At 39.9% G+C, this 24,848-nt stretch overlaps 2 protein-coding genes across 6 annotated transcripts in view; one reads left to right on the top strand and one right to left on the bottom strand.

Annotated features, from left to right (window-relative positions):
• brsk2b (BR serine/threonine kinase 2b) overlaps positions 1-2,236 on the top strand; it is a 171,130-nt gene extending 168,894 nt beyond the window's left edge. For 2 of the 5 annotated variants that reach the window (XM_058382189.1, XM_058382188.1), the window contains exon 20: positions 1-2,231. This exon is cut by the window's left edge and continues 9 nt beyond it. In XM_058382189.1, coding sequence (XP_058238172.1) covers positions 1-185 — 185 coding nt within the window. In that variant the 3' untranslated portion in view covers positions 186-2,231. The other 3 variants (XM_058382186.1, XM_058382187.1, XM_058382190.1) reach the window with 3 other exon arrangements.
• Positions 2,237-2,881: 645 nt separating this feature from the next.
• On the bottom strand, positions 2,882-24,769 carry abtb2a (ankyrin repeat and BTB (POZ) domain containing 2a). Its single transcript, XM_058382185.1, has 17 exons — positions 23,746-24,769; positions 13,281-13,430; positions 10,267-10,474; positions 9,532-9,684; positions 9,283-9,448; positions 9,042-9,131; positions 8,832-8,933; positions 8,627-8,723; positions 8,413-8,545; positions 8,056-8,297; positions 7,319-7,497; positions 7,014-7,119; positions 5,695-5,797; positions 5,516-5,600; positions 5,367-5,432; positions 3,733-3,846; positions 2,882-3,617 (listed from the first exon to the last, which is right to left on the bottom strand). The coding sequence occupies exons 1-17, from the start codon at positions 24,596-24,598 to the stop codon at positions 3,438-3,440; spliced, it is 3,027 nt and encodes a 1,008-aa protein (XP_058238168.1). The 5' UTR covers positions 24,599-24,769; the 3' UTR covers positions 2,882-3,437.
• Positions 24,770-24,848: the final 79 nt, after the last annotated feature.

The raw sequence follows: 24,848 nt of genomic DNA, 5'->3' as shown, positions 1-24,848 counted from the left end.
TGACTAGCTTCTTTGACGTAATTAAACAGCTCTTTTCAGACGAGAAGTCCGGGCAGGCGTCGCAGCCCCCCGGCACGCCCAAGCACGGCGCCAGCGCCAAGAAACACGAGTCCGACTCTAATGCCTCCAAGAGCAAAGACAAACCCAAGGTGGCATCTTCAGTCGGGACACAGGAGCAGCCTTAAACCCAGGAGTGTTAGTAGATGACTAGATTTTTCTAGTCCGCTCATTAATTTCTGAATAAATCTCAACAAAGCTTTTGACTCGAATAAAAGTCAATCAATAAACTTTTGTACCTCGGGATGATTCCTGCAGCCGAACGTCGACACGAGGCACACCCGGATGCCCTTTTGTTTTTGTTTTTTCCCCCCAGAATGTCTAATTACTCTCTTGCATTGCATTTCATGTTTTTTCTTGTGTCTTTCTGTTCCATTCTTGTGATGCCTTTTGCACATTTCTGCTGCCAGGAATTATCCAGAAAACGTGTTAGAACCCGACTGCTGCTCTCGCATGAGCTTCGTGTACAGTATGTTGATGATGGAAGGCACATTACACAGCAAGTACAAGCTACGGATGGATGCTCCTCAACACCGCTTCACGGAAACCTCCGAGATTCATTCACCCTTCACCTTCTTCCCTCAGAGCCACAGCCTTCTGAAAAATTGACAAACGCCTTAAAAAATCCAATCTACAAATGTTCCTGGTCCTTTTTTCATATTCCTTTAACTCTAATCTAATCTCCTGGCAATTGTTTATCCCCTACACACACACACACACACACACACACCCCAGATAAGGAAGAAGCAGCCAGTGAAGTGGTTGGAGGAGCAGCCCACACAGACTCTCGTTGGATTGTAATTCTTTTTCGATGTAGTGTTTCTTTATGAATGAACAGAATTGAACTATTTTATGAACTCTGTGTCATTGCTGTACAAGATTTTCAAATCTTATTGGGAAAATAAATATGGCCGAGCCTATTCCCGGGGTGCTTTTGGGATGGGATGCGAAGGGGGAAATGTTTCACTAAATGCTCTATTCTGGTGTACAGCCTGTATATGTTCATTACGTAATCCTCGTCTAGTTGTGACTCCGCTTGGACCGATTGTGTTGCTAATTATTTCCTTTCCTCCATGTAGTAGTGATGAAATCTTTTTTTTTTTTTTTTTTTTGTCACCTTCGAATGAGACGATGCATACTGATTTACTTTTGATGTCAATTTTGCATTTTTGAGGCAAAAAAAAAAAACATTTTGGAGAAGCATCTGCAGGATTCAGAGAACTTTGGCCATAATTGTGTGTAATTTTATAACTTATTTATCATTGTGTTTTTATTTGTTCTTGTTCTTGTTAATTTATGCAGCTGGGACTATTTATAAACCAAAATTTGGGTAGTTTAGTGTTCGTATCAGAGCTATTTGTCAAATTGTTTGCAATTTTTTTTTTTTTTTTCCCCCGTCTTTTGTTGTTTGTTAGGATTCATCTGGATTTTGTGAACAAAGCACTCTTTCTTTTCTGGCTTTGAGCAGAAAAAGAGCTTGTAGTATATGTTAAATTATTTACCAGTAATTTAAGAATGTAGACTTAGCCTCTACGCGGGATGGGGCGGGTATAACGTTATGAACTCTTGCTATTTGTCACTTTTTAAATCTCATAGTGTGTGTACAAACAGGTCGAAACACTTGAACCATGTGATGTAAATAGATAACTTTGCCAATGAGTTTCTTAAAGGCACCAAGGGGATCGTCCTGCTCATGGCTGTGTTCTCGTATTTGCCGTTTGCATGTCAGACATCCAGCTTTTCTCTGCATGATGATGATGTATATGTTCAATTTGCCCTCTCTTGTGCCCCCCCACCACCTTTTCCCCATTTTTTTTTTTTTTTTTTTTTTTTTATCAGAAAGACTGAATTGTTTTTTTTTTTCCCCTTCACTTTTGTTTTAATGTTTTCTTCTGTTCACGTCTCACTCCCTGCTTGTCCTTTAATATTTTTTGGTTCTGTATGGTTTTCGCTGAGAGGGTGTGCTGATGTCATAACCCACCTTGTTGCAGGTGCATATCCACAACACGGCAGAATTCAGATAAAGAGAAATAAACTAAGCAATACCTATTCTTATCCTTCCTATTTTCTACTTGGAGTGAGAAGATAAGCTGGAATAACAGATTGATTTAACATGAGCAGGTAAAAAAACCCCACAATGTATCCCCTTGTAACTACTGTGAATGAATTCAGTGCAAAACAGAAATAAATCCATTGGATTCTTTGGATTTGTGCATCAGTCATGAACCTATAGATCAGCTTGGATGTGACATTTTTGTTTATTAATGGAAGATTTTGAATTATATGCAGCTTTTATTCATTAACGTGAGGCAGGATAGCATCCGAGTGTGAAGCTGAGCCTGAAACAAATGGCAATCCTGGGACTGAAAATATCACTCTTCCAGTCAGAGATCAGAAATCTAAACTAATTACACACCCAGAACTTGCCGTTCAGTCCAGATTTACATTCCCTACTGCTGAAATATTGCCGAATAGTGTCACTGAAATTACAGCATAATACAATTCAAGAAGAAGAATATATGAATAACAAAAAGATGCATAAAGGGCTTAAATTCTGGACTACACTCCTGAACAATTCTAGCTTTCTATAAGACAAAGTCTCTGGTGTCTCATTCTACATAAAACTCCCACTGGGACGAACCAAAGAAGGTGCTAGAACTTTTTTCTAAGACTGCTGTCAACTCCCATGCCTTCCAATGACTATGTACAACATTATATAACATTAATAATTAAAAAAAAATAGAAAGAAAGAAAGAAAGAAAGAAAGAAAAAGAGCATGAGAATACAATAATAATAATAATAATAATAATAATAATAATAATAATAATAATAATATTAGCCAATAAGTTAGTCTTTACAAATGTCCAAAAGGACCATCGTAACACTTGTGTAATAAACAATACACATATTTACAGTATAAAATGCTACAAAACAATGTACAGGTTATAATACAGGGGCATGAAAGTCAGGACCCAGTGGGGAAAATGTTGAGAAAATGCGTAAAGCTGAACATGTAGCATATATGTTGTTAATAATAAATACAAAATTAAATGTCATTTTACTCTCACTGGTTTCTGACATTTTTAGACACCTTATATTTCAATCACGAAGTATTTGATTCACATTTTGTCCACTAGAGGGCACTGCTGTATGAAGCATCTGTGTTCTTCGATCGCATAAATGAACACTTAACTCACGTAGAAATTTACAGTGATATCCAATGACTCTTAATACGCCGTCCTGCAGTGCTTAAACATCATGTCCAGAAATTATTGTATATTTGTCCAGAATGCACCTCTAGCCAGTTGACAGGTACTGGGCAATGCTAGGTGAGAGAAGTGAGCTGAAAGAAGGCACTGACTGTCCATGTGTCAGTCCTTTCACCCTGAGCTGCAGAGAGTGCAAAGCCTGGAGATAAGCGCGTCCTGTAGGTCCTCCAGAGCGTCTCTGCACTCGTGCCCCAGCAGCAGCTCCTCAAAGTCTTGTCTCTGCATCATGACCGACATGTTCTGCAGGAAGAAGTTTTGGCAGAAGGCAGCCAGCTCCATCGCATCACTCGCCTGTTACAGAGAAACAACGTATCCCAAGGGGGAATGATTGAGGAAAAATATTGAGTCACCAGAAAAAAAAACCTGGTTTATTTTGCAGATTGCGGTTTGAGGTAAGTTTTCTCACCACGGCTGCATGGTAGATGGAAACAGCGTTATGGATGGTCATGTGCTCAGCGCAGTGTATCTCACACACCCTTTTCAGAGCACCGAGCTGGAAGGAGTCAGCCACTGGCAGGAGCTGGAAATGAAACAGATGTAATTACTGCTCCATCTTTATGTGTCGCACAGAATAGAACTTTCTTTACATTCTTTACAGTGGTAATAAGGCTGATTAATGAAAACTAGGTGAGTTGTAGGTGTAACACAAGCTTAAATGCTAATGAGAAGTGATATGATTTGGCAGCAACTAATGTAATAATGAAATAATACACTAAACTCCTGCTTAGTAATAACTGTATTAATAATAAGTGCTTTAGATGTACGAGATCGAATGTTTAACCTTCCTAGCTTCATCAAATGAGCTACATTCAGCATGATCTAATTTTATGTTAATCAGGTTACTAAAATAATGCTAAGTACTTTTTTTTTTTTTTTTTACACGAGGAACCTTATTGATGACCTTTTTATCCATGCCTCAATTTACAGTTAAGGGACATCCACAAAACAAGGTCCTGATATCGCTTGCATTGATATAAACACTTATTCCCTCATCAGCTTTATCAGGAAAATGATGTTAAATTAAGTTATATTAAGTTTAAAGCCATCCATCCTGAAAACTTAACAGCTTAACTGTAACTTTGAGAGTTACAAAGCACTGACACTGAAGACTTCTTCCAAAAATGTGAATTAAATTTCACTACCATCATTTTTAAACCTGTGAATGTAGATCATCTGCTTTACAGTTCCTTGTGGATGAGCAGTCACTATAGAAACAATTGTGTACTAGAATGAGCGCTTTAATATAAACCCTGTGGCTGGAACTATTGTCATATTCTGTTGTTCTGACCAATCAGAATCAAGAATTCAACAGTGCTAATTATTTACATAAATATTCCATTATATACCATTAAGAAAAATGATCAATAACATCTGACCAATCAGAATCAAGAATTCAACCACACTATGGTATACACTGATCAGGAATAACATTATGAGCAGTGAGAGGTGAAGTGAATAACACTGATTATCTCCTCATCATGGCACCTGTTAGTGGGTGGGATATATTAGGCAGCAAGTGAACATTTTGTCCTCAAAGTTGATGTGTTAGAAGCAGGAAAAATGGGCAAGCGTAAGGATTTGAGTGAGTTTGACAAGGGCCAAGTTGTGATGGCTAGACGACTGGATCAGAGCATCTCCAAAACTGCAGCTCTTGTGGTCTGCAGTGGTCAGTATCTATTAAAAGTGGTCCAAGGAAGGAACAGTGGTGAACCGGTGACAGGATCATGGGCAGCCAAGGCTCAATGATGCACATGGAGAGCGAAGGCTGGCCCGTGTGATCTGATCCAACAGACGAGCTACTGTTGCTCAAAGAAGTTAATGCTGGTTCTGATAGAAAGGTATCAGAATACACAGTGCATGATGGGTCAAGGCTGTACTGGCAGCAAAAGGGGGACCAACACAATTGGGCAATTGGCAGGTGGTCATAATGTTATGCCTGATTGGTGTACAATTATGTTAAAATTTCAATGATTCATGTTTTCAGCTTCCGCTGCTCCACATGCAGCTTTGATCAACTGTTTTAACTGAATGTTCTCTCACCTCTAACATATCAGAAATGGCTGCATCTGAGTTCTCTGCGCCACCATACAGATGAGACATCAGCATCTGAAACACCAAATTTATACTTTTAGCAAACACATAATTTTTCATTTAACACTGTTTGTGTTCACTTTTGCTTGTTGTGTCACCTGAAAAGTGCTGTGCTTGATGTCCGTGATCTCGATGATGTGCTCTGTGCCATTTGATTCGTTAATGCTGAGCAAATCTTTGAACCTTAGTTGGGAAATAAGGAGGATGTTTGAGGAAATAATATCATTATCGCTATAGCATGCATCGATGTAAATCTGAACTTGGTTTAGTCTCCAACCTCTGTGATGCAGACATGAGGAGCACTCGGTGTGCGTAGAACGGCCTGCCTTCCACCAGGAACGTCACGTCTGACATCTCCGAGTTATTCAGGAAATGGATGTCTGTTAGTCAGGAAGACATGTAGCATGAGATCCGTGATATTCACCAACTTTGATGCGTTATAATCTAATCTAATAATCTTTTATTTCCATAGCACATTTAAAAAACAGAGATGATCAGAGTGCTTCACAGAAAATCTCCAGTTCTCAAGGTTTCTGTAATTCAATTCCCAAAAGTCTAAAGATGTGTTTTCAGCAGAAAAATTTCAGCTGACTGGGCCAAGCGAATATAAAGTGGTAGATTATTCCATAATTACGGAGCAAATACAGAGAATGCCAAATCACTCTTTGACTTTTGCACAGACAGAGAGGTCAGCCAACAATATTTGTTTTTAGACCTCAGAGGCATAGATGCAAATAGAATATAATGTGTTGTGTGAATATAATGTGTTATGTAGGGCTTTAAAACTAGATCAAATAAAAAAAAAAAATAATTTAGATTAAATTAGATTTAAAAAAGATCTTAAAGTCAGGCTGGAGTCCTATTTTGTATTTCTGGTGAGGAAAAAAAGTTTCGTTTTCGGAAAATATGAATTAATATCATTAATGAGAGCTAATTTTGAGGGAAAAATGGTCAGAATGGTGCTGATTAATGTTCTGTAACAGCAGCTGTAAATATTATTTTAGTGCACTCGTTCTACTATGTTATTATCTCTGTAGTCTAATTATATGACTTATGTGGTGGATACTCCAACATTAATTGCTAAAAAAAGAAATAAAAAGAAGAAAAAAGAATCAGGTGAAATTGATATGATGAGGTTTTCTGTGAGGAAAAATGTATTGATCATTTTTGAAAGGACTCTTCAGGCATGGAGTTTTTGTGTTTTCTTGGTCTAAGTAACTTCATGAGAGAGAAATAAGGAAGGCTTGTTGAGAGAATGATTGTTTAGAGCTGCTATAACACAAATGATAACAGGAACTACCTTGTTTCACAGATTACACATCATATCATAAACCATAACTACAAACTGATAAATGATGGTTAATGTGCCATTTCTTACTTACTATAAAAATGTATTCCTTTGCAAATTGAGAAATAAAAACGAAAGAATAAAATGCTTTGTATCATATCAACCAATCACTGATTGTTTTTTCCTTTATGTAATATCTTAAACACAATTGTCATTACATGATGATGGATCACAAGCAGGAACACAGTTTATTCAGGACAGGCTTGTGTTTGTGTGGAAATCTGTGAGGATGAGGTATAGTGTCTTACCTAGCTGAGCTGCTGATGTGTTCCTCAGTTCTGGAACAGGAGGCAGAGGAGCAGAACCGAAGCAGTGGCTGAACACACAACCCAGCTTCTTACGAATCTCTTTATTCTGGAGGGAAAGCAGAGACTTGGAAGCTTACAATTGTTCATTATTCTAAACACTGTTTAAATGAAGAGGTAAAAAGAACTATTGTTCCAGTGAAGCTTATGATTGCGTCTATAAAACCTTTCTACTGGCAGTGTGATTTAGGTCATAAACAGACTAAGTGTGCATCTGGAAAGCTTGGCTGTTTGTTGGATTTGTTTACCTTGGTGGTTGTGATGATGGAGAAGAGCAGGGGAAGGCCGTCTGAGATCAACTCCTCGCAGTGTTTCTCCTCCCACAGAGAGCTGAAGTCGTTCAGGAGGGAGAGAGTGAGCTCACTTCTGGACTGAAGCTGTGCTGTGTGTAGAGACTCCAGCCACATGTGTAGCTTCCATGGCACACCTGCAACACACACATACACACACACACACTTTCATTCCACTCATCTATATGTTTACATTTCCGTATGTTAGTCTGTCTGTCCATATATATATATTATTTCCCTGCATGCCTAACTACTGTAATAACTGTCTAACTGCATGTACATCTGTCATACGCCTATCTGCCCATCTGTCTATCCAACCACCTGACCTTCAAACTGTCTTCGTGTCTATCCATCTGTCTACATGTCCACCTGTCTGACTACCAGTCTGTGTACCTGTCTATATGTCTACTTGTCTGTGTCTTCCTCTCTACCAAACTGTCTGCCTGCCTGTCTACTCATCTGTCAGCCTCTCTGTCAACTGGTCCATCTGTCTGACTACCAGTCTGTCTATCTGTCTGCCTATTTGTCTACCCATATGTCTATATGCCCACATGTCTGACTACCAGTCTGTCTTCCTGCCTATATGTCTACTTGTCTGTGTCTACTTCACTATTAAACTGTCTTTATGCCTGTCTACCCATCTAGTCTGTCTTTCTACCCATCTGTATCTAGACAGTTTTTTCTTCAGGCCATACCGAGTTCTCTGAGCTCCATGGTGACATCCAGATAACCGTGCTCTGCGCTGTGAAGGCTGGCCTCCTGCAGAGCTCGGATTCGGGCCTTGGTGAGTGGCAGGACCACCCCAGCACCAGGAGAGGATACAGAGTGATTCTCTGGCCTCTGTACCTCTTCCACACCTTCGGCTAGAATCTCCTCCAGAGAAAGCACGTCCTCCTGCAGCCGCTGGGGCTGGCTCAGCAACTTCCTCAGCACGTTCCTATCACAGATTACAGCATGAGAAACAGCAGACTATTGCATGCTATGCCTGTTGCTAGTATGAATGGGTGAATAAAGGGTAAGCTTGGACTCCAAATACTGTATTGTTCCTCTACCTGTGGCCGTGTGCTGCAGCTTGACTGAAGCAGTTCATATCCTCATAAAGTGATGTGAGCGAACTCCCGCTGTGCACTCGGATCATGGGGTCAGCACCACGGGACAAGAGCAGGCTGACCATCTCATAGTTCCCTAAACACATCCAGAAGAAAAAACTGAAGCAGTGTCACATTGTTAACCAACTATGAGTGCACTGAGTGAAGTAATTCGTACCTGCAGCTGATGCTAGTTGGAGCGGTGTCTCTGCTGAGCCCTGGTGCCCGCTCTTGTGAGCACGGCCCTCCACGTCTGCTCCCATATCCAACAGCAGCTGAAATTCACAATGAACATGATAAACTTTTCATTCACTAAAAATTAAACAAATCTATGCTCTACAAAATTAGAGTATATTTTGAATACACGAGGATCTACAGCTCACCTGAACCACTGATAAATGTCCGTACAGCACGGCGAAGGTTAGTGCCACCCAGTGGCGACTGTCAGGGTGAACAGATGGGTGTTTAGGTGAACAGCTAGGAACCTGCAGTGAAGGGCAAGAAGAAACACCCTTTAGATAAAGCAATATAAACAATATTCTGTTCTTATGTGATATTAATAAGTACTCTCTACAGTAAGTATCATTCTTTACCCCTATATCCAGATTAGCGCCTGCGTGAATGAGCATGTGGACCAGAGCTTCATCTCCTGCTGAGCAGGCATACATCAGAGGAGTCATTCCCTAAACACACACACACACACACACACACACACAGGGTTAGTCAAATGTATTTCCTGCATCCTAAAATCAACAGCTTTTCTTTAAATTTACACTCAGTACAGAGTTCATTAATAGTTCAGAATTTAATAGCTCAGATAGAAATAGTTCCAACCTGATCATCCATGGTATCTACTCCATCGGGACTGAGCAGCTGGATGGCCTGACCAATCAGATCTGTGCGTCCACAGTTGAGCATGCGGAAACCCAGGTCCAGGTTGAACTTGTCTAATGCAGACTTTGAGTCCAAACGCTTAAAAGAGCTGAAACAGCACTCTGGCCTAAGAAAGCAAGACAAAGCAAATTATTTATATGTTGTGATAAATAAAGCATTTACAGGAGAACAATGACGAATTTTTCATACTTAAGCTGTCTGGGTTCACAGTCCAGTCCGGGCAGGAGCAGTCTGGCTGTCTGTCTCACATCATCGCTGTCCACTAAGAGACTCCGCCGATGCTCTGCGTGAACCATTGCAACACGCATCCACTCCATCAGAGGGGGCAGTAAAGGGAACGGCCTAAATGAAGAACAAATTCTTCTATTAATTTATCTCTCTATATTCTTCCTTAGAGAGTAACCTTGCCCTCGTCATATAACCACAGATACAAGTAGCAGTGCTCTTTTCTTATGGCGCTCAGACTCTGCTAAGTAGCTTATGACTTAAGCCAAACTGACGTGATTGTGTTGACTTTGCACTTCATCAAAGATCTATGGTTTTCTTTCCGCCTAAATCCAGCCAGCAAAGCGGCTACCATGGTGCACTGGAACCCAATATGAGAGATTACACCTGCTAAAGTCATCGGCTTTCACCGGCATGAATAAACGCAGACGTTTCCACATGCTCATTCTGTGACACAAAAAGATGCCATTACAATATCCTCACAGGAATGGAATTTCTATAAAAACATAATTATGTACACTTAAAAAAAAAGCCTATGGAAAAGCAAAACGATTTCACTGGCAGATCGAATTCCATAAAGAAATCAGCTGGAAAAAATGTACATACAAGTAGCTCATTCATTCATTCATTCATTCATTCATTCATTCATTCATTCATTGGTAAGCAGAAGAAGTGTTTTGTTTCTGTACTGTAACTCACCTCTCTTTGCTCAGGGCCATCCTAGGTGGCTCTAAGTTTGGATTCTCCATAGACTCCATCTGTGGACTGCGCAGGAAATAGTAGAGAGTATGCAGGGCATCAGGAGACCAGGAGAGTTGCTGCTTGTGGCTGGGACGACCAGGACTGAGGACACATCCCCCTGAGAGCAGACGCTGCATGTGCCGCATGGCACGGGATACCAGGTCACCTGAGAACATCACAACAGAAGGCGGTTTGCCAAATGTGCGCTTGTCAGTTAACTTCTCCGGAGATGCTGTGCACTGACCCCGATAATAAAAATCCTCTGTTGTGGGCAAGAAAAAGACCATAAATGTAATCATGGCTATGTGCTAAAAGTTCCCACAAATGATTTGGAAAACAGGCTTTAAAAGGCTCTAAAATCTTTCACAGATGGATAAAAAATGTGCTTCTGAATGAGTGCATTATCTACACCTACACACTTTTTGGCTTTTTGTCTCTCAAGGATGATCTCCAGGAGTTTCCATTTCACAAAAAAAAGGTCCTTTTAGAAATTTAGCAGCACTAATCAAAAATATTTGAGGCACATTTTTCACAGAGTTTAAAGAAAGGACCTTGTAGTAGAACAACCCTGAAGAACAAGCAAATAGTCATGAGTTGTATTTTTTTTTTATTGTTGTTAAAAAAGATGTCTCTTGGTGAAACAGGGAAAATCTGGAATCTTGTTTTTAAAGGAAGAAGCCAGTATTGATTCAGAAGCTGCTTCTTACTGTGAGGAATCAAAACGATCTCACTGGTGAGGTCCTCAAACACAAATTTCAATCTCAAAGAAACAAAGCGCTCTATAGAGTATCCTTCTACTCCGACATTACCACCTACTGTACATGTGCATATACTCTAAGTGTGAAATCTAATGAAATATCAGATCTTCACTCCCATAACCATGTTCTTAAAGCTGTTCTACTGATATCATACCAAAGAAGCTCGTTTATTTCCGTTTCTTCAGGTAACATCTGCTATTTTTGCACCTTCGCATTTTAAAAGCATTTCAAATACACAATCCACTACAGTGTCTCCCACTGACTCATGGCAAACGTGAAAATGTGACCAAATATATAATGCAGGCCTTAAAACACACTGTGGAAACCTAAATCAATACAGCCAGCTTTGATTGTGTAGAAATCCAGGCTTGAGTTATTCCCATAAGAAGGATGAGCAGAAGATAAACAGAGGAAGCCAGATATCCTCTCCTTATCATCTGGGTTCATCATTAAAAAATCAGAAGCCAGGAGAAAGAGCAGCCACCACATGGAGAAAACATCACACCGAATAGAGGAAGCAAGCCACAGGAGCATGACACTGATCTAATAAACAGGGACTGATATTGTCTTTATAGGGATTGAGTTCCAGGTTTTTTGCGGTGTTTTGGGGAGGCCAAACTTTGGCCAGGCTTCAAATAAAGTGGTGCTCTATAACTGGAAACCCATCTGCCTTGAGGTTGTGCCGCTCTGCACTTACTCCTCAATTACCATATCAAAACGAACATGGATGAATGATCTCTGATAGATCTACCACAAAGACCTGCTTTTCAGCCCTCACTGGCATTGGGTGTGGTGTTATTTTGCAGGTTTGTCGCAAACACAAGGCACAAAGGAGGCACTTTTCCCTCCTCGGGACCAAACAGAAGATGCTCTTGTAGCAGGAGCACAACTGATGGAGTGTTTGAGATCGCCTGAGGGCTGGACCAAACAGAGGCCAGGAGCACACGCTGCCCTCACCCTGAGCTGTGGGCTGGAAAATAAACACACGGCCAGCAGCACAGCCACATGTTTTAGAGCAGAGCAAGTCAAGCGTGAGCAACAATACTAATGACACAAAGAAGCTCTTTTTAAAGTCCATTCGGAAAAAGAGTAGTTAACGTGCCAATAAACAGCACATGGTCGTAAATACCCCGAAACTAAAACTATTTTCTTATTCTGCATTGTTTAATGCTCTCTTTTTTGAAATCACCAGAAATATACAAAAATATATAGACAGAAAGGGGAATTACTGATTAATTTAGTCAACTCATCTTTCCCCTTTAAAACTGTATCATTCTTTACTATATGAAAAGGTTTGCTGCAATTTACTGATAATACAACACTGCTACGAACATGGTGTTAAACAAGCATTTCAGCAAATGGTGCGTGAACTGCATGCCTGTGTATTTTCATTTGATAAGAAAATCTCTTATAGCTACAAATCATTTGTTTCACATTTAAAAAGAGCATTCTTAAATAAGAAAGATTGACAACAGCTATATGCCTTATTGTAGAGATTAGTACAGCTAACATGCAGTTAATTGCTGAATTGAAGAACATTTCTGCACTGCATAAAATAAACATTACACATATCTTCATACACTATATGACCAAATGTATGTGGACATATAATCTTTTAACCCATAGGTGGGACTTTCCCAAAATGTTGCCACAAATTTGCAAGTTTTCCTGTGACTGGAACTAAAAAGTCCAGACCTGTTCCAGCATGACAGTGCCTCAAGTGTTCTGCAAAGAGCCCTGACCTCAACCTCAGTCTCACTGACCACCTTTGGAATGAACTGATGGCTGTGCACCAGGATTTCTGGCCTGACATCAGTGCCCTACCTGGCATTTACACTCTCTTAGATGATTGGGCAACTCACAAACATGATCTAAAATCTAGTGGATGTTCTGTTTCTTGATGAAAATTCCAGCCATGCTGTAGCAATCATGTTTAATGATTTTGGAAAGTCCTTAGAACATTAGAACAGCCCATAAAAAAACATGGATGGCTTTCTACAAGTCATGCTTGGATAAGAATCCTCCAAATTTTCCACTGATAATAAAAATCCCTTTAACATAGCTACAAATGAATAGAACATGAATTCATAATAATAATACCAAAACTTTATAAGTTGATTTTGCGTAGGGATTTTTTAAGGAGTTGTGTTTTGTTACTTCCAAACAAAATAAGTTTTGTTTGGTCTTCTTGTAGTTTAAGGAAGTCATACTTACTCAGCTCTGAGATGCTTCCCACACAAGTGGCCAGCAAAGCCTGCTCCAGCGTCCGCACCTCCATCTGAACAGACGTTTCCTGTCTGCCCTCCGAGCCTGGGGAATGACCCTCGGCATACGGGCTGAAGTGGGCCGGCAAGGAGAGCTCACCTACACACAGAAACCACAATCAGATATGAGAAAAACACCATGGAAATAAAACTGCTAGCGAAAAAGAAACACCCACACTTAAGGTCAAATGATTCTAATTATTTTTAATTCAAGCAAGCAAGATAGGACTGGCATAAAAGTCACAGCACAAGATGGCATTGTATCAGATACCATGCATTTACGAACACAATGCCCTAAAACCTTATCGTCAGTTCCATGATGGTGAAAAGCCGATAGCGCTAGTTTTCTCGGTCTGAAGTTATTACCGGTTAGCGAAGCGAGCCAGTGTGCCATTAGAGTAATAAGTCACAACCTCATATAGACTTGGTCTCTATTAGCGATAAGAAGAGGAAGAACTTTGAAGTCTAGCTGAAATTTTCTTTATAAGGTTTCCTCGGGGATTGTGAACACAATGCAGTCCTCTCCCACATCATCCCTCCTACTTTCTCCTTAGAGTGAGTTGCAATTGGAGCTCATACAGTAGATTAAGACTGTAAGCTAATCATTTAAATGACAGGAATGCTGTAAGTTTATGTGCTGCTTTGAATAGAATCGTTGGCAAAATGAATGTGTTTAGCAAACATGATATGTTTTCTGTTTGTTGTGTTCACTGGTTGTCTTTGGTAAATTAAAAGCTTTCTCTGCAATCATCTTAACTGATCAAGGGTTTTTTTCCTTGGATAGGCTCCAGCTCCATTTCCAAAGAAGTATAAACGATGGACAGTAATTAATCTAATCGATGAATTAAAATTCCCAGTTACTGTTGCTTTTGTGCAGACAATCATTAAAGATTAAACTGCTGAATAAATCACACACAACTGGTTTGGCTGGAACGGTTTGACCTTTCTGAAACCGGCTTAAGGCTTTAGTAAAACTGTTCTCAACAAATAGCTAACTACAGTAAAGCTTTAAGATGCCTTTAATTATTAAACATCCTGTTTGAATCCTTTCCCATGCTGGAGATCAGCTGCTCTTCTTTGGAACTCTGCACTTCTGCTGATTCCCACTCGAAACTCTGAAAAAGTCATGAATACGAGGCTGAACTAAATGGCAGATGATCGCATCTGGATTAAAGTCTGTGTCTACCTCTACTTTCTTACAAGCTGCAGGGGATATGAAGCATAGTCTGAACAAAACAATAAGAAGAGCTCAAGCTTGTCTCCGATTTATAAATGATGTTCAGCTCCAAGTAAGGCTTTGGGGATTCTTCTCTGATTCAAAATCCATCCTTTATTCCTGGGAAATCTCGTTCAGTAGGTATTACAAATGGATCAAATGAGGATAAAGGAATGGATTTGTTTTCAAAATTAAAGTAAACGATTGACCATCCGTCCAGGCATGTGCATTCATTCATTCTAGTATTCATTCACATGCTAGGTATGGTAAAAAACAGGTTTATCCAGACGCTGGGCATTTGATATGTTTAGGTCACATTTATGGATGCACAGTAGATAAACACAAAAACCATGTGGAAAATCTATGCAGGACTGTACAGTGTGTGCAGAAAACGCTTAGTTCAGCATGTGGTGACTGGCCAATCAGTATCAATGATGCAGACTCAGTGTATTAAACTCAGTGAGAGGAATTGCATTTCTTTTCAGTCTGATGATAAATGTACACTCAGAAATACAGGAAAAAGAGAGGAACAAAAACGGGGGGAAAAGAGATATATTTCTGAAATTTAATACAATCTATAAAATCTGCTTGGCTCGCGTTAAACATTAGGATACATTTAAGAGTGAAAACCAAAGCTGACTTTAATTCTGAGACCGCAACGTGCCTTCATTTCACATGTGCTTCATATCATGGCCATTAGCTCACAGCCCAACTTTTAAATATATAGTATAAATACATCGTATATCCTGGTCTATACACATGCAAAGGTCAGATGGGTTTTTTGTGAGCCACAGGGTGTGTTGTACAGCTGGGCACGTGGTAAACCAAGAGACTCGAACCCCTCAATCCACACCCATCCTTCACCAGCACATCCAACCCAGTGCCTTTCCCATGACCAGCCATTCCTGCACTGGCAGCCCTGAGGCTAACATGTGCGTCATAAACAGCCACACACACACACCCAAACGCACACAGAGACACATGCACACACGTCTGGTCTCGTCATAGTGGATTGAGGGAAAGGGAAATGTATGTGCGCTGCCACTGTGAGAGGGGATAAGGAGGACTGAGGTTGAACTTGGCAAACTGTTGCACTTAGAACTACAAATCACACAGACCGCTGATGGGAGGCTGGGAAATCTGTATTAGTGCAGTGGGTCAAATCAGGGCTAGAGCTACTAAGCACAGCCAGGGACAGGTATTAAAACTTGGTCGTGTAATTCATATTCAATTATGGAAATATATATATATATATATATATATATATATATATATATATATATATATATATATATATATATATATATATATATATATATATTGCTAAATAAATCAGCCAGCTACTGTCTTCTTTCTTTATGAGAAAACTACATTTTGGGTTGCACCATTGATAATTTCTTTTTATAATCATGATTTCTCAGTTAATTGAATATAATCAGATAGATTATATTTAACTTTATATCTTGAATAGAGTGTGTTGGACACTACCGTATATTACTAGATATCTTCACCCTTTTTGTTGGTGCTACAATAAAAAAAACACCACAACAATGTCATATGGTCTATCTGGGTTTCCCAAAGCAGGAAGGAAGAGAAAATGAGGCTGTTTATAGCTGCTATAACTTACATGATAACTCATGTCATGTACTGATCACAAGTAGAAAGGGTTAAAAAAAAGTTTAACATGTCACATCAGGCCTCATCACACCACCCTGTCACAGATTATGTTCCTACAATGACATGTCCCATCATGTTTTATTCCTTATTTAAGTTCACAAACCATTATATGCAAACTGGCCAAAGCCAACTTTAGGACAAACTGTTGGTTAATGTCACACAGACATGAAAATACCCCTTCAATTCACTGCCATGTATATTCTCCAACTCATGGTATGGCTAAAATCACATCCTGCATACTGTTATTTAATTATTGAAAGTCTTTCTGCTAATGTCAGGTCTACCGAAACTTTGGAATCCAATTCCCAATATGCACTGCAGCCTAAACACACACACACTGTTCATCTTTAAAAGACGCTTTCAGCACTACCACTTTATCTCATGTACTGACTTCACAGAGCCTCCTGTTTAGGTGTTGCTCACCTGTCCCTGTTATTTTAAACTAGGTGAGGCACTAATACGGTTCTTGTGTTCTAGTGTTACTGCCTCACCGAGATTATCATGTTTGCAGAATGCCTGACCTAAACCTGTCTTACTGATTCTGAGTTTAACCAAACATTTCGGACTGTTTGCTTAATAAAACAGCTCTACCTTCATCGGCATCTGTCTCAGCCTCCATCTCGTGACAGTTAACCACAAGATGCAGCTGAAAACATACAGGGTTGTAATTTAGAGCATAAAATAAGTGTGACAACTGTTATAACTGTAAAAAAAAGATAGTACTTTCAAAACTACTGTTAAAACGTATTCTTTTTATATTTTCCAATACGTTTCCATTAAGCATTGGGGAAAAAACCTGGTCTAAAATGCTCATGCATTTGTATCTTGGATCTGTCAAGACATTTCACTTTCAGCTTGTAAATTTCGTGCTTTCATTTCTTCCATATATTGCTGGATGAGCACACTGGCTTTAGTTCATAACATATCTTATAAGAATTTCCAAAACTGATAACAACTATGAAAAACTGCAATGCAGAATGGAAAAATATATTTTTTATATAAAAATCACTTAAATACAACTCTATAATCCATATTTATATTTATAATTACAACCCTTGAACATCTGAACATAGTTAAGCCGCTTCAAGCCGCAGCTCTAGAAACAGGGTTCCTCTCAGTGCAGGTACGCCTCTGTAATAAGATTCAAAGACTATTTTTGATTTAAATTCCGTCTGATCCATTTTCAATAAGAGCGTATGTCTGAGAGTAGGTTTAATTTGTATTTCAGGTCTTGTAAAAGAGCCTACTCTTTACCAAACAATGTCTGAAAGAAACTCCAGTCAAACCCCAAAACGCAGCCACCCTCATTTGCCTAAATATGAGCGATTAACCTATTTCCCTCTCTTAAGCAGCATGGTGTGAAAACAGTAAACCAGTCAGAGAGTGACACCGTGGTACAACTGTGCCATTCTGAGCAGGGCACAATGGTGCGAGTGTGCTGCACAGGTAGGCTCAATCAGGCCTTGTGTTGCATGCTGATGTTTTTAGAGCCTTCTGTGAATATGAACATGCTTGCTTACTCTGAAACACCAAGGGGAATGAAATGAAGCCTGGATGGATTCGTATGACTATGTACTCACGCGAGCCTGCGCTTCTCTTGAGAATCAAACAAATGACTGAGTGATAACTTTTTTTTTATTTTAAACTGAGTTTAATGGATTTTCTTGAGGAGTGGAAAAGATTACAAATTCAACCAAGATGGACCAAGACTCCAGTCTTTTTTAAGCCTTGAGATTTTGTTGTTTATTTTAGTTTCATTCATATACATACCTAAACATGGAATAAAAGTTTACATTTTGACTGCTGGAACACTGTCATTTCAACATAAGAGGAATTTATTACTGTTGTAAATTTATCGAATTCATCCAAATTCTCTTCTGCATTAACTGTGATGAAAGAATATTAGCTGCTTAATCCATGCACATACCCATACATATACCTCTCAAATAAATGATAAACTTCAGCCATCTTCCTTTCTTTTTTAATTTTTACTTTATAACACGATTGCTGTCGATTCTTAAACCTGATTGGACGAAAGTCTTGATTTATTTCCAATAATAGCTTTGACAACAGTGTTACACTCTTTATATAAATGTGCTTTATCTAATACTGAATAAACTAATACACAGACATCGAGGCCTAATGGCACATAATGGTAGTTTAAAATATCTATATATCTATAAGAAAAAGTTTATTTAACACTTATGGAAAGAGTCTCCAGTTTCAGAGCTCTGTAATGAATTCGTTTTCCACCACAGGAAAGTCTTCAGGACAGAAAATGAGGATGTTTATAGCTGCTATAACAGCTATAACTATATGTTTTATTTAAGTTCTCAAGCTATTATATGCAAACTAGCCACAGCCATCATAGGAACAAACTGTTAACGTCACCCAGCGTGGCCAAAATCACAGGCTGCCAGAGGTGTTTAACACTACGGCCAATCCTTCCTTCCCTTTAAACTCCGCTCGAGGTTGAGATAGAAAAAAAAAAAACAGGAGCAGCTTTGCATTACTCCCTGAAATTCAACATCTGCCCCTGCTATTCTGCCCTAAACATGTAAGCCACTTTTAAACAGGTCTGCAGTTTTCTTAATTGTAGCAATTTCTTCTCAACATGCCATATCTGAGGACTGGATTTCCTAGATAAGCAGAGAGCAGACTCTTTCCCTAATGATGATATAATTTCTCAAACACCATCCATCATACTTTCACCTGCTAACGGAGCTGTCGCTGAGAGATGGTTCAATGTGATTAAGTGTGTCAGTTTGAAATATTAATCAAAGTGTGGGCACTTGCTAAGCACAGTGTTAAAGAGAGATGACATCTGGCCATTAGTTTTGCCAGGGTTACCTCAGAGGCAGCGTAAATGAATATTACAAAAATAAATAAGTATTGAATATGATATATGTCCCCGATTGAAGATACTTTAATGTGGAATATTTTATAGGCTAATAAATAGAGATAAAATCTGATATTCAAGCTATGAGAAGAAGAAGAAAAAAACTATCCAGAGGTGTGTGATTTGCATTTAATTGAATTTTGTTCAGGGACCAGCCCTGCTGACACACCTGTTGTTACTCACACCCTCTGGGGCAAAGTTCATATCCGAACACCGATCACCTGCTGTCATCTAACTGATTTCATTTGCTGTATGATTAATTTGTCAAGTGTGAGTCAGAGATTAGAAAAAAAATGAAATTTGGCTTCATTTCAGCAAGCATCTGGGTGGTAGTGTTTCCCATCAATGGCTGATTAACACCTCGTTTAACTTTTATTAGTTGTTAAGGACCCAGAGGAAGTCACTTAAGTGTTATTCCCACATGAGTGCTCAGAGAGAGTGTGTGTGTGTGTGTGTGTGTGTCTGTGTGCGTGATTCACTGCATGTATGAAATGTTCGAAGGTGTTGGTGGCTTTTAGTGTTTATGATGTACCTGTGGTTTGGTCTTTGCACACATGAGTAATGAGGTATAAAATCCAAAGGCCACAAAAGTATGGTATTATTTTTGGGAGGTTAGGAATGGAATTAATGAACTGTTAATATCCTGTTTTATTATTAATGAGCTGTTTGTAGAACCTTGAATCTGAGTCTTTTGACACAATGATATTTACACTTGGGGGGAAGGCTTTTTTGCTGTTCCAATAGACACTACAACTCATCATGATGAATAATGTGGCCAATTTGGTGCTCCAGACTAGAGGAAAACTAAAACTGTGCAGGGAAGTAACCTAGAAAATCTAACCTAGAATCTATAATATATATATATCTATATGTAATAAAAGTGTCATCTGTGATTTAATTACATTTTGTGTTGTTTTACTAATGTTACACTGTTGGAACTATTAACTATTATTAAAGATGTTATAATGCAATAATAATACATACTCTTAGTTATCATCATATTTGTCATAAGCATATTGGTCAAATGACCTAAACCACAACTTTTAATAAAACTAGAAACTATAGTGAAAAGAATTATGTAACAAGTATCTTATATCTAAATTTCTGACACAGTTTCATGTTCTTTTGAAAGGAAAGTTCCAGAATAACGCTCCAAAGTTATAACTACATTATATAAAGTTATATATTATTATAAAGTTATAACTACATTTGGTGCATGTGTTTAATAATTAAATAATGATTTGTTTCAAATAAAAAAAAAAAATCTGTGCTGCGTTCATAATTTATACATTTTTTACATGGCTACATTTATACATATTACATGGCTGTAAAAACTTTAAGAACCCATGAAGTGTGACTAATGCAAAATTAGTCTCGGGGCTTAGAGATGTCTCTTTAGGTTAGTCTAGAAAGCTCATTGGAACAAGTGTTACAAAGGACACCTGCCAGACATGACACTTCAAAATATCCATCTAACAGCTGAGTTAGCATGTGAAATGTGTAGATGTACACTTTCGAATAAAAGTGTGAGAGATTCCTGGTTAGTGGATTCATAAACGTAAAGAAGTGCCATTTCTATAAACTCTAAGCCTAAATTTAGGCTTTCTCACACCTCTCTGGACCAGGTGGCGTTTGTTTCCAGGCCGGCATGTTGAGAGGTGAGGAAGGTCAGTGGCAGGAAGACCAGCTGTCACTGCAAACTGCCTCTTCCTCACCCTGCTCAGTCTGTAACATTTGCCTAGGTCAGCTGGTACAGGGTACAAACAAAGCCTTGTATAAAGCCTTGCACAGTGGCTTTAGAAAACATTCTGAGCATAATGATACCAGTAACGGCTTATTTGAGCAAAACAATGGTCGAGCCTATGTAGCTGCTAAATACTCACCAATCCAAATAACTGTAGCGTACACAATATTTTGGGCTTTATTAGAATTAAAATGGTCTTTAAAGAAAAATCCATATTAAACGAATAGATTTAGTTCTAAACTGTACAGGCTTTGGAAATTCTCCAGATTCAAAGAAACTGGGCTGTGTTGGTGGAATGCTTTATGAGGGTAGTTAAGCAGGGATAATTAGAAAGCTTAACACTCTGACAAATCTCTGGTTCCCACCACCCAATGGGGCCACCTCACCTGCAAAACCTCTAATTTTCCCCACTCTCTTGCAAATATCCGGTCAGCCATTACTGTCAAGCTCACAGAACCTCACTGTTTACTTATGAGAATCACAACTTCCCTTCGTTCAGACAAAAACAACTAGATCCCAGCCGCAGGGCATGCTTACTCACTCTGGGGTTTCCACTCAACATTGCTGATATCATCTGCGCTCCTCAGTTTCTGGTGTGGTCTTGTTACGGTTATGATTGTTAATGAACTTTTCCGACGATTAGACATGGAGACACTGGTTTTGTCCATTTTACTCCGCAATTACTTCCCAGCCAGCTCTTTGTAGCATACAGTAGCAACTGATTTACATCTAGAATGTTACGTAGTTGAAAAGAAATTCAACGTAATGAGATAAACAGAAGGATCTTAGCTTTCAGTGGTTTCAAGAAATATCTTAGTAAAGCCTCACCCTTGGTCGATCCTTCGATTTTGAGGGAAATCCTTGTTTTTATATTCATATTTGACATGCTTCCAGTTTTTGGTGGTTTTAATATAGTTTCAGCTGAGACCTATCAGAGTTTCAAAGACTTACCCAAGCCATATACCGTAAATCCATGCAGTTGCAACGAAAAGATCTAAGCACTTCTAGTTTCAAGACTCAAAGCACAAAGCCACCAAACAGGAACTGCTGAAAAAGCACATAGGCTGGCCAGGATAAGCTCTAGGTTAAGAACTGATAAAAAGTGTGGAAGTCATTAATGGAAAGACGCTGAATGGGACTATAACAACAGACAATCTTTCTGACCTTCCTTTTCTTAATATGGACATATACTGCTCTAATAATTTAATTAACGAGTTGCTGAAAAAGCCATACAGACATTGACTGCTACAAAGAAATGAATGAACAAGAATGTAGAATATCTCACACTCTAGAAAATGGGGCCATTCTGTTACAGGAGTCGAGGAGGTCACTTAGGTCTTAAAGACTTCCAGATGTGGGCCTGTTCAGTGTATGAGAGAGCTGCTTTTGTATGGAAGTGAGTGTGCCAACCATGAGCCTGCATGTCTCAATCTGTTCTCCATAAGCAGTGGTAGCTCCACTCCCCCAGCCACTAAATCAACCAAAAACATACACCAGTAATGGATAAGTTTGTCCATATGCATGGTACAAAATACAGGGGTGTGAAGATTTTTTTTAAATACTGGCTCATCTATGGATTCATGGTCTTTCAACCAGTCAAAATATCAAGTACAACATGCTTTTTTCCCCTTTTAAACAGATATGATATTGAGCTTTACCTCTGGAATAAATGAATGAGGAAGTGAACGTCTGGGAACATTTTTGCCCAACCGACCTGTCATATTCAATCACACTGTGAGCAAGTGTGTGTAATTCGATTAGGCAAAAATTTCTCCTCGGAGGGTCATCAAAACTACATCCAATTCACCCAGACATGGAAGCACTCATTAATATTTCTCAGATTAAATGCAATAACTTGGGAATGGAAGCAATATTCTCTACTACAGGCTCTATGTTTTACAGCAGAAACACATCCAAACGGATATCTCCCCAATTCCCATCTCTTGAGCTGTATTGCATCATGTTTTCTTGTAAATCACTGAGATGCAAAGCAATTCTGCACAGCCAGTCTGTCACAGACCCAATCCAAATGCGGATTCAAGCCAGAGTAGAGAGAGACGAGTGTGATGGCTTTTTATTCCCCTGTACTCTGGCCTCTTTCGCTCACTCATTTCTGCTTACTTTGCCATCCGTGTACAGCTTGGCACAGAAATCACAGGACAGAACAATGGGCTTTTGTGTCCTCGTTCCCTGTTCAGTGAATGTTTGAATGTAAGATGTAAGATTACTGAGTGGTGCTCATCTGTTGCTAGACTCATGTCAGCCCTCTCTGCCCCATCTGTCAGTGGAAAAAGACCACCAGGACTGCCATTAACAGGATTCATGTTCAGAACATCACTGGCAGTGATGACAATGACAGTGACAACTGCTCATTGTAGTGTCTGCTAAGTTCATCAAACTGTCAAAACTCCAAAGTCCATCAACTAAAACTAATGTGTGTACATCATATACTCCTAATAACACAGCTGAAATGACTTACTTATAACTAAAACTCCAGTAGCTGACAATAATAGTCATAACGTTTAAAGTTCATACAATTAAACTTGTCCCTTTTTTAAACTTGGCCTTACCTGACAGTTTAACCTTATTCAAATAACTTACCTGTCAAATGTCACATTTTAAATATCTACAAACTGTTTGGTACGTAAAGAAAATTGTCCTTTAGTCTTCACTTGTTTCATAAGAAACACTTCAAATTCAAGTTAAACATTCTTGATGAAAAGGAAAGCCCGATGAAAAACTTTGTTTTCATTTGCATGCACAGGAATGTCACGTATAATACAACAACAACAACAACAGCTTTCACACTCAGTGCAAACAAAACATGGAAGGTTAAAGTTTGCAATCTGTTATTCATTGCGCTTTTATTTTCGCCTCACCGTTGGCGTTTTTCCCGCAGATCAGATGCTCATAGCTCTGCAGGAGCCCGTAGAGCTCCGGGTCGCCGTTCACTGCTGCTTCCAGGGCGTCTGCGGTCATTGGACACCGGAAACTACCCGCGTCGCACGCTGTCAGCACCCTGGCACCGATCTCCTCCATGAGAGTCTCCATGCACGAGGCCAGGCAAATGGCTGCGTGCTCGTGGACGCGCACCGACACCCGAGTGTCAACCATCCAGCGGAAGAAGCGACCCACGGACAGGATGAGACCGCAGCGCGATGACTTGCTCCTGCGCAGCAGTTCTCCTGTACTCATACTGTACAGAGACATGGCGCGTGCTGCGGCCGAGACGCACGCGTCGGCGAGCGGCCAGCTGAGCACGAGCCGTGCAGCGCTCTGCACCTCGTAGCGCGTGCACCTGCAGCGCAGGACACTCAGCCTTTGCGCCTCGCGCGCCACACGCAACAACGGCCGGCGCAGCAGCTTGGACACAGCACGTACGATGTCGCGCGTGAAAGGCGACGGCTCGCGCTCTCCGGAAACTTTACGCAGCACGCAATCCACCTCGTCGTCTGTCCAGGGAAATTCTTCGAGGTCCGGCAAACGCGGGCATCTGGAGAAGATATCCTCTGGGTCTTCCGGTACTGTGTTCACGGAGTCCCAGCTGTCGTTGCGGCTGTTTGTAGAGGCGGAGCGGCGGCACCGGTTTGCCCGGTAAATAGCGGAGGAAAACTGAGAGTTGGACTTGGACGATGAGAGGCTGAGGGAGTGATACGAGTCTCCCGCACCGTATCCCGAATCCAACGTCAAATCCTCCAAAGTCTTCAGGTTAACACTGCTTAAGGCAGCCATTCCGGGTTCCGCTGATCGACAGGTGTTCCCGTTACACACGTAAAACAGCAGTACTGATCTTGTAACGCCAGAGTTAACGTGTATCCATCTGCTTACTGTGATACAGCTGTGAGTGCACGCGCTGGAGAGCTTTTGGGGAAAGTCGCACGGAAGCAACAGCTGAAAAGTTTGTTGCCTAGAAGTCAGCTGAGAGGCTGCGGACCTTCTCTCAGCCAATCAGACGCCTCCTTTCTCTCAGCCAATCAGACAC

This window comes from Hemibagrus wyckioides, linkage group LG27 (assembly GCF_019097595.1).
Source record: "Hemibagrus wyckioides isolate EC202008001 linkage group LG27, SWU_Hwy_1.0, whole genome shotgun sequence".
In the NCBI taxonomy this organism is placed as follows: Eukaryota; Metazoa; Chordata; class Actinopteri; order Siluriformes; family Bagridae; genus Hemibagrus; species Hemibagrus wyckioides.
The sequence above is the reverse complement of the archived record's forward strand: the minus strand, read 5'-3'. Positions and strand labels throughout refer to the sequence as shown.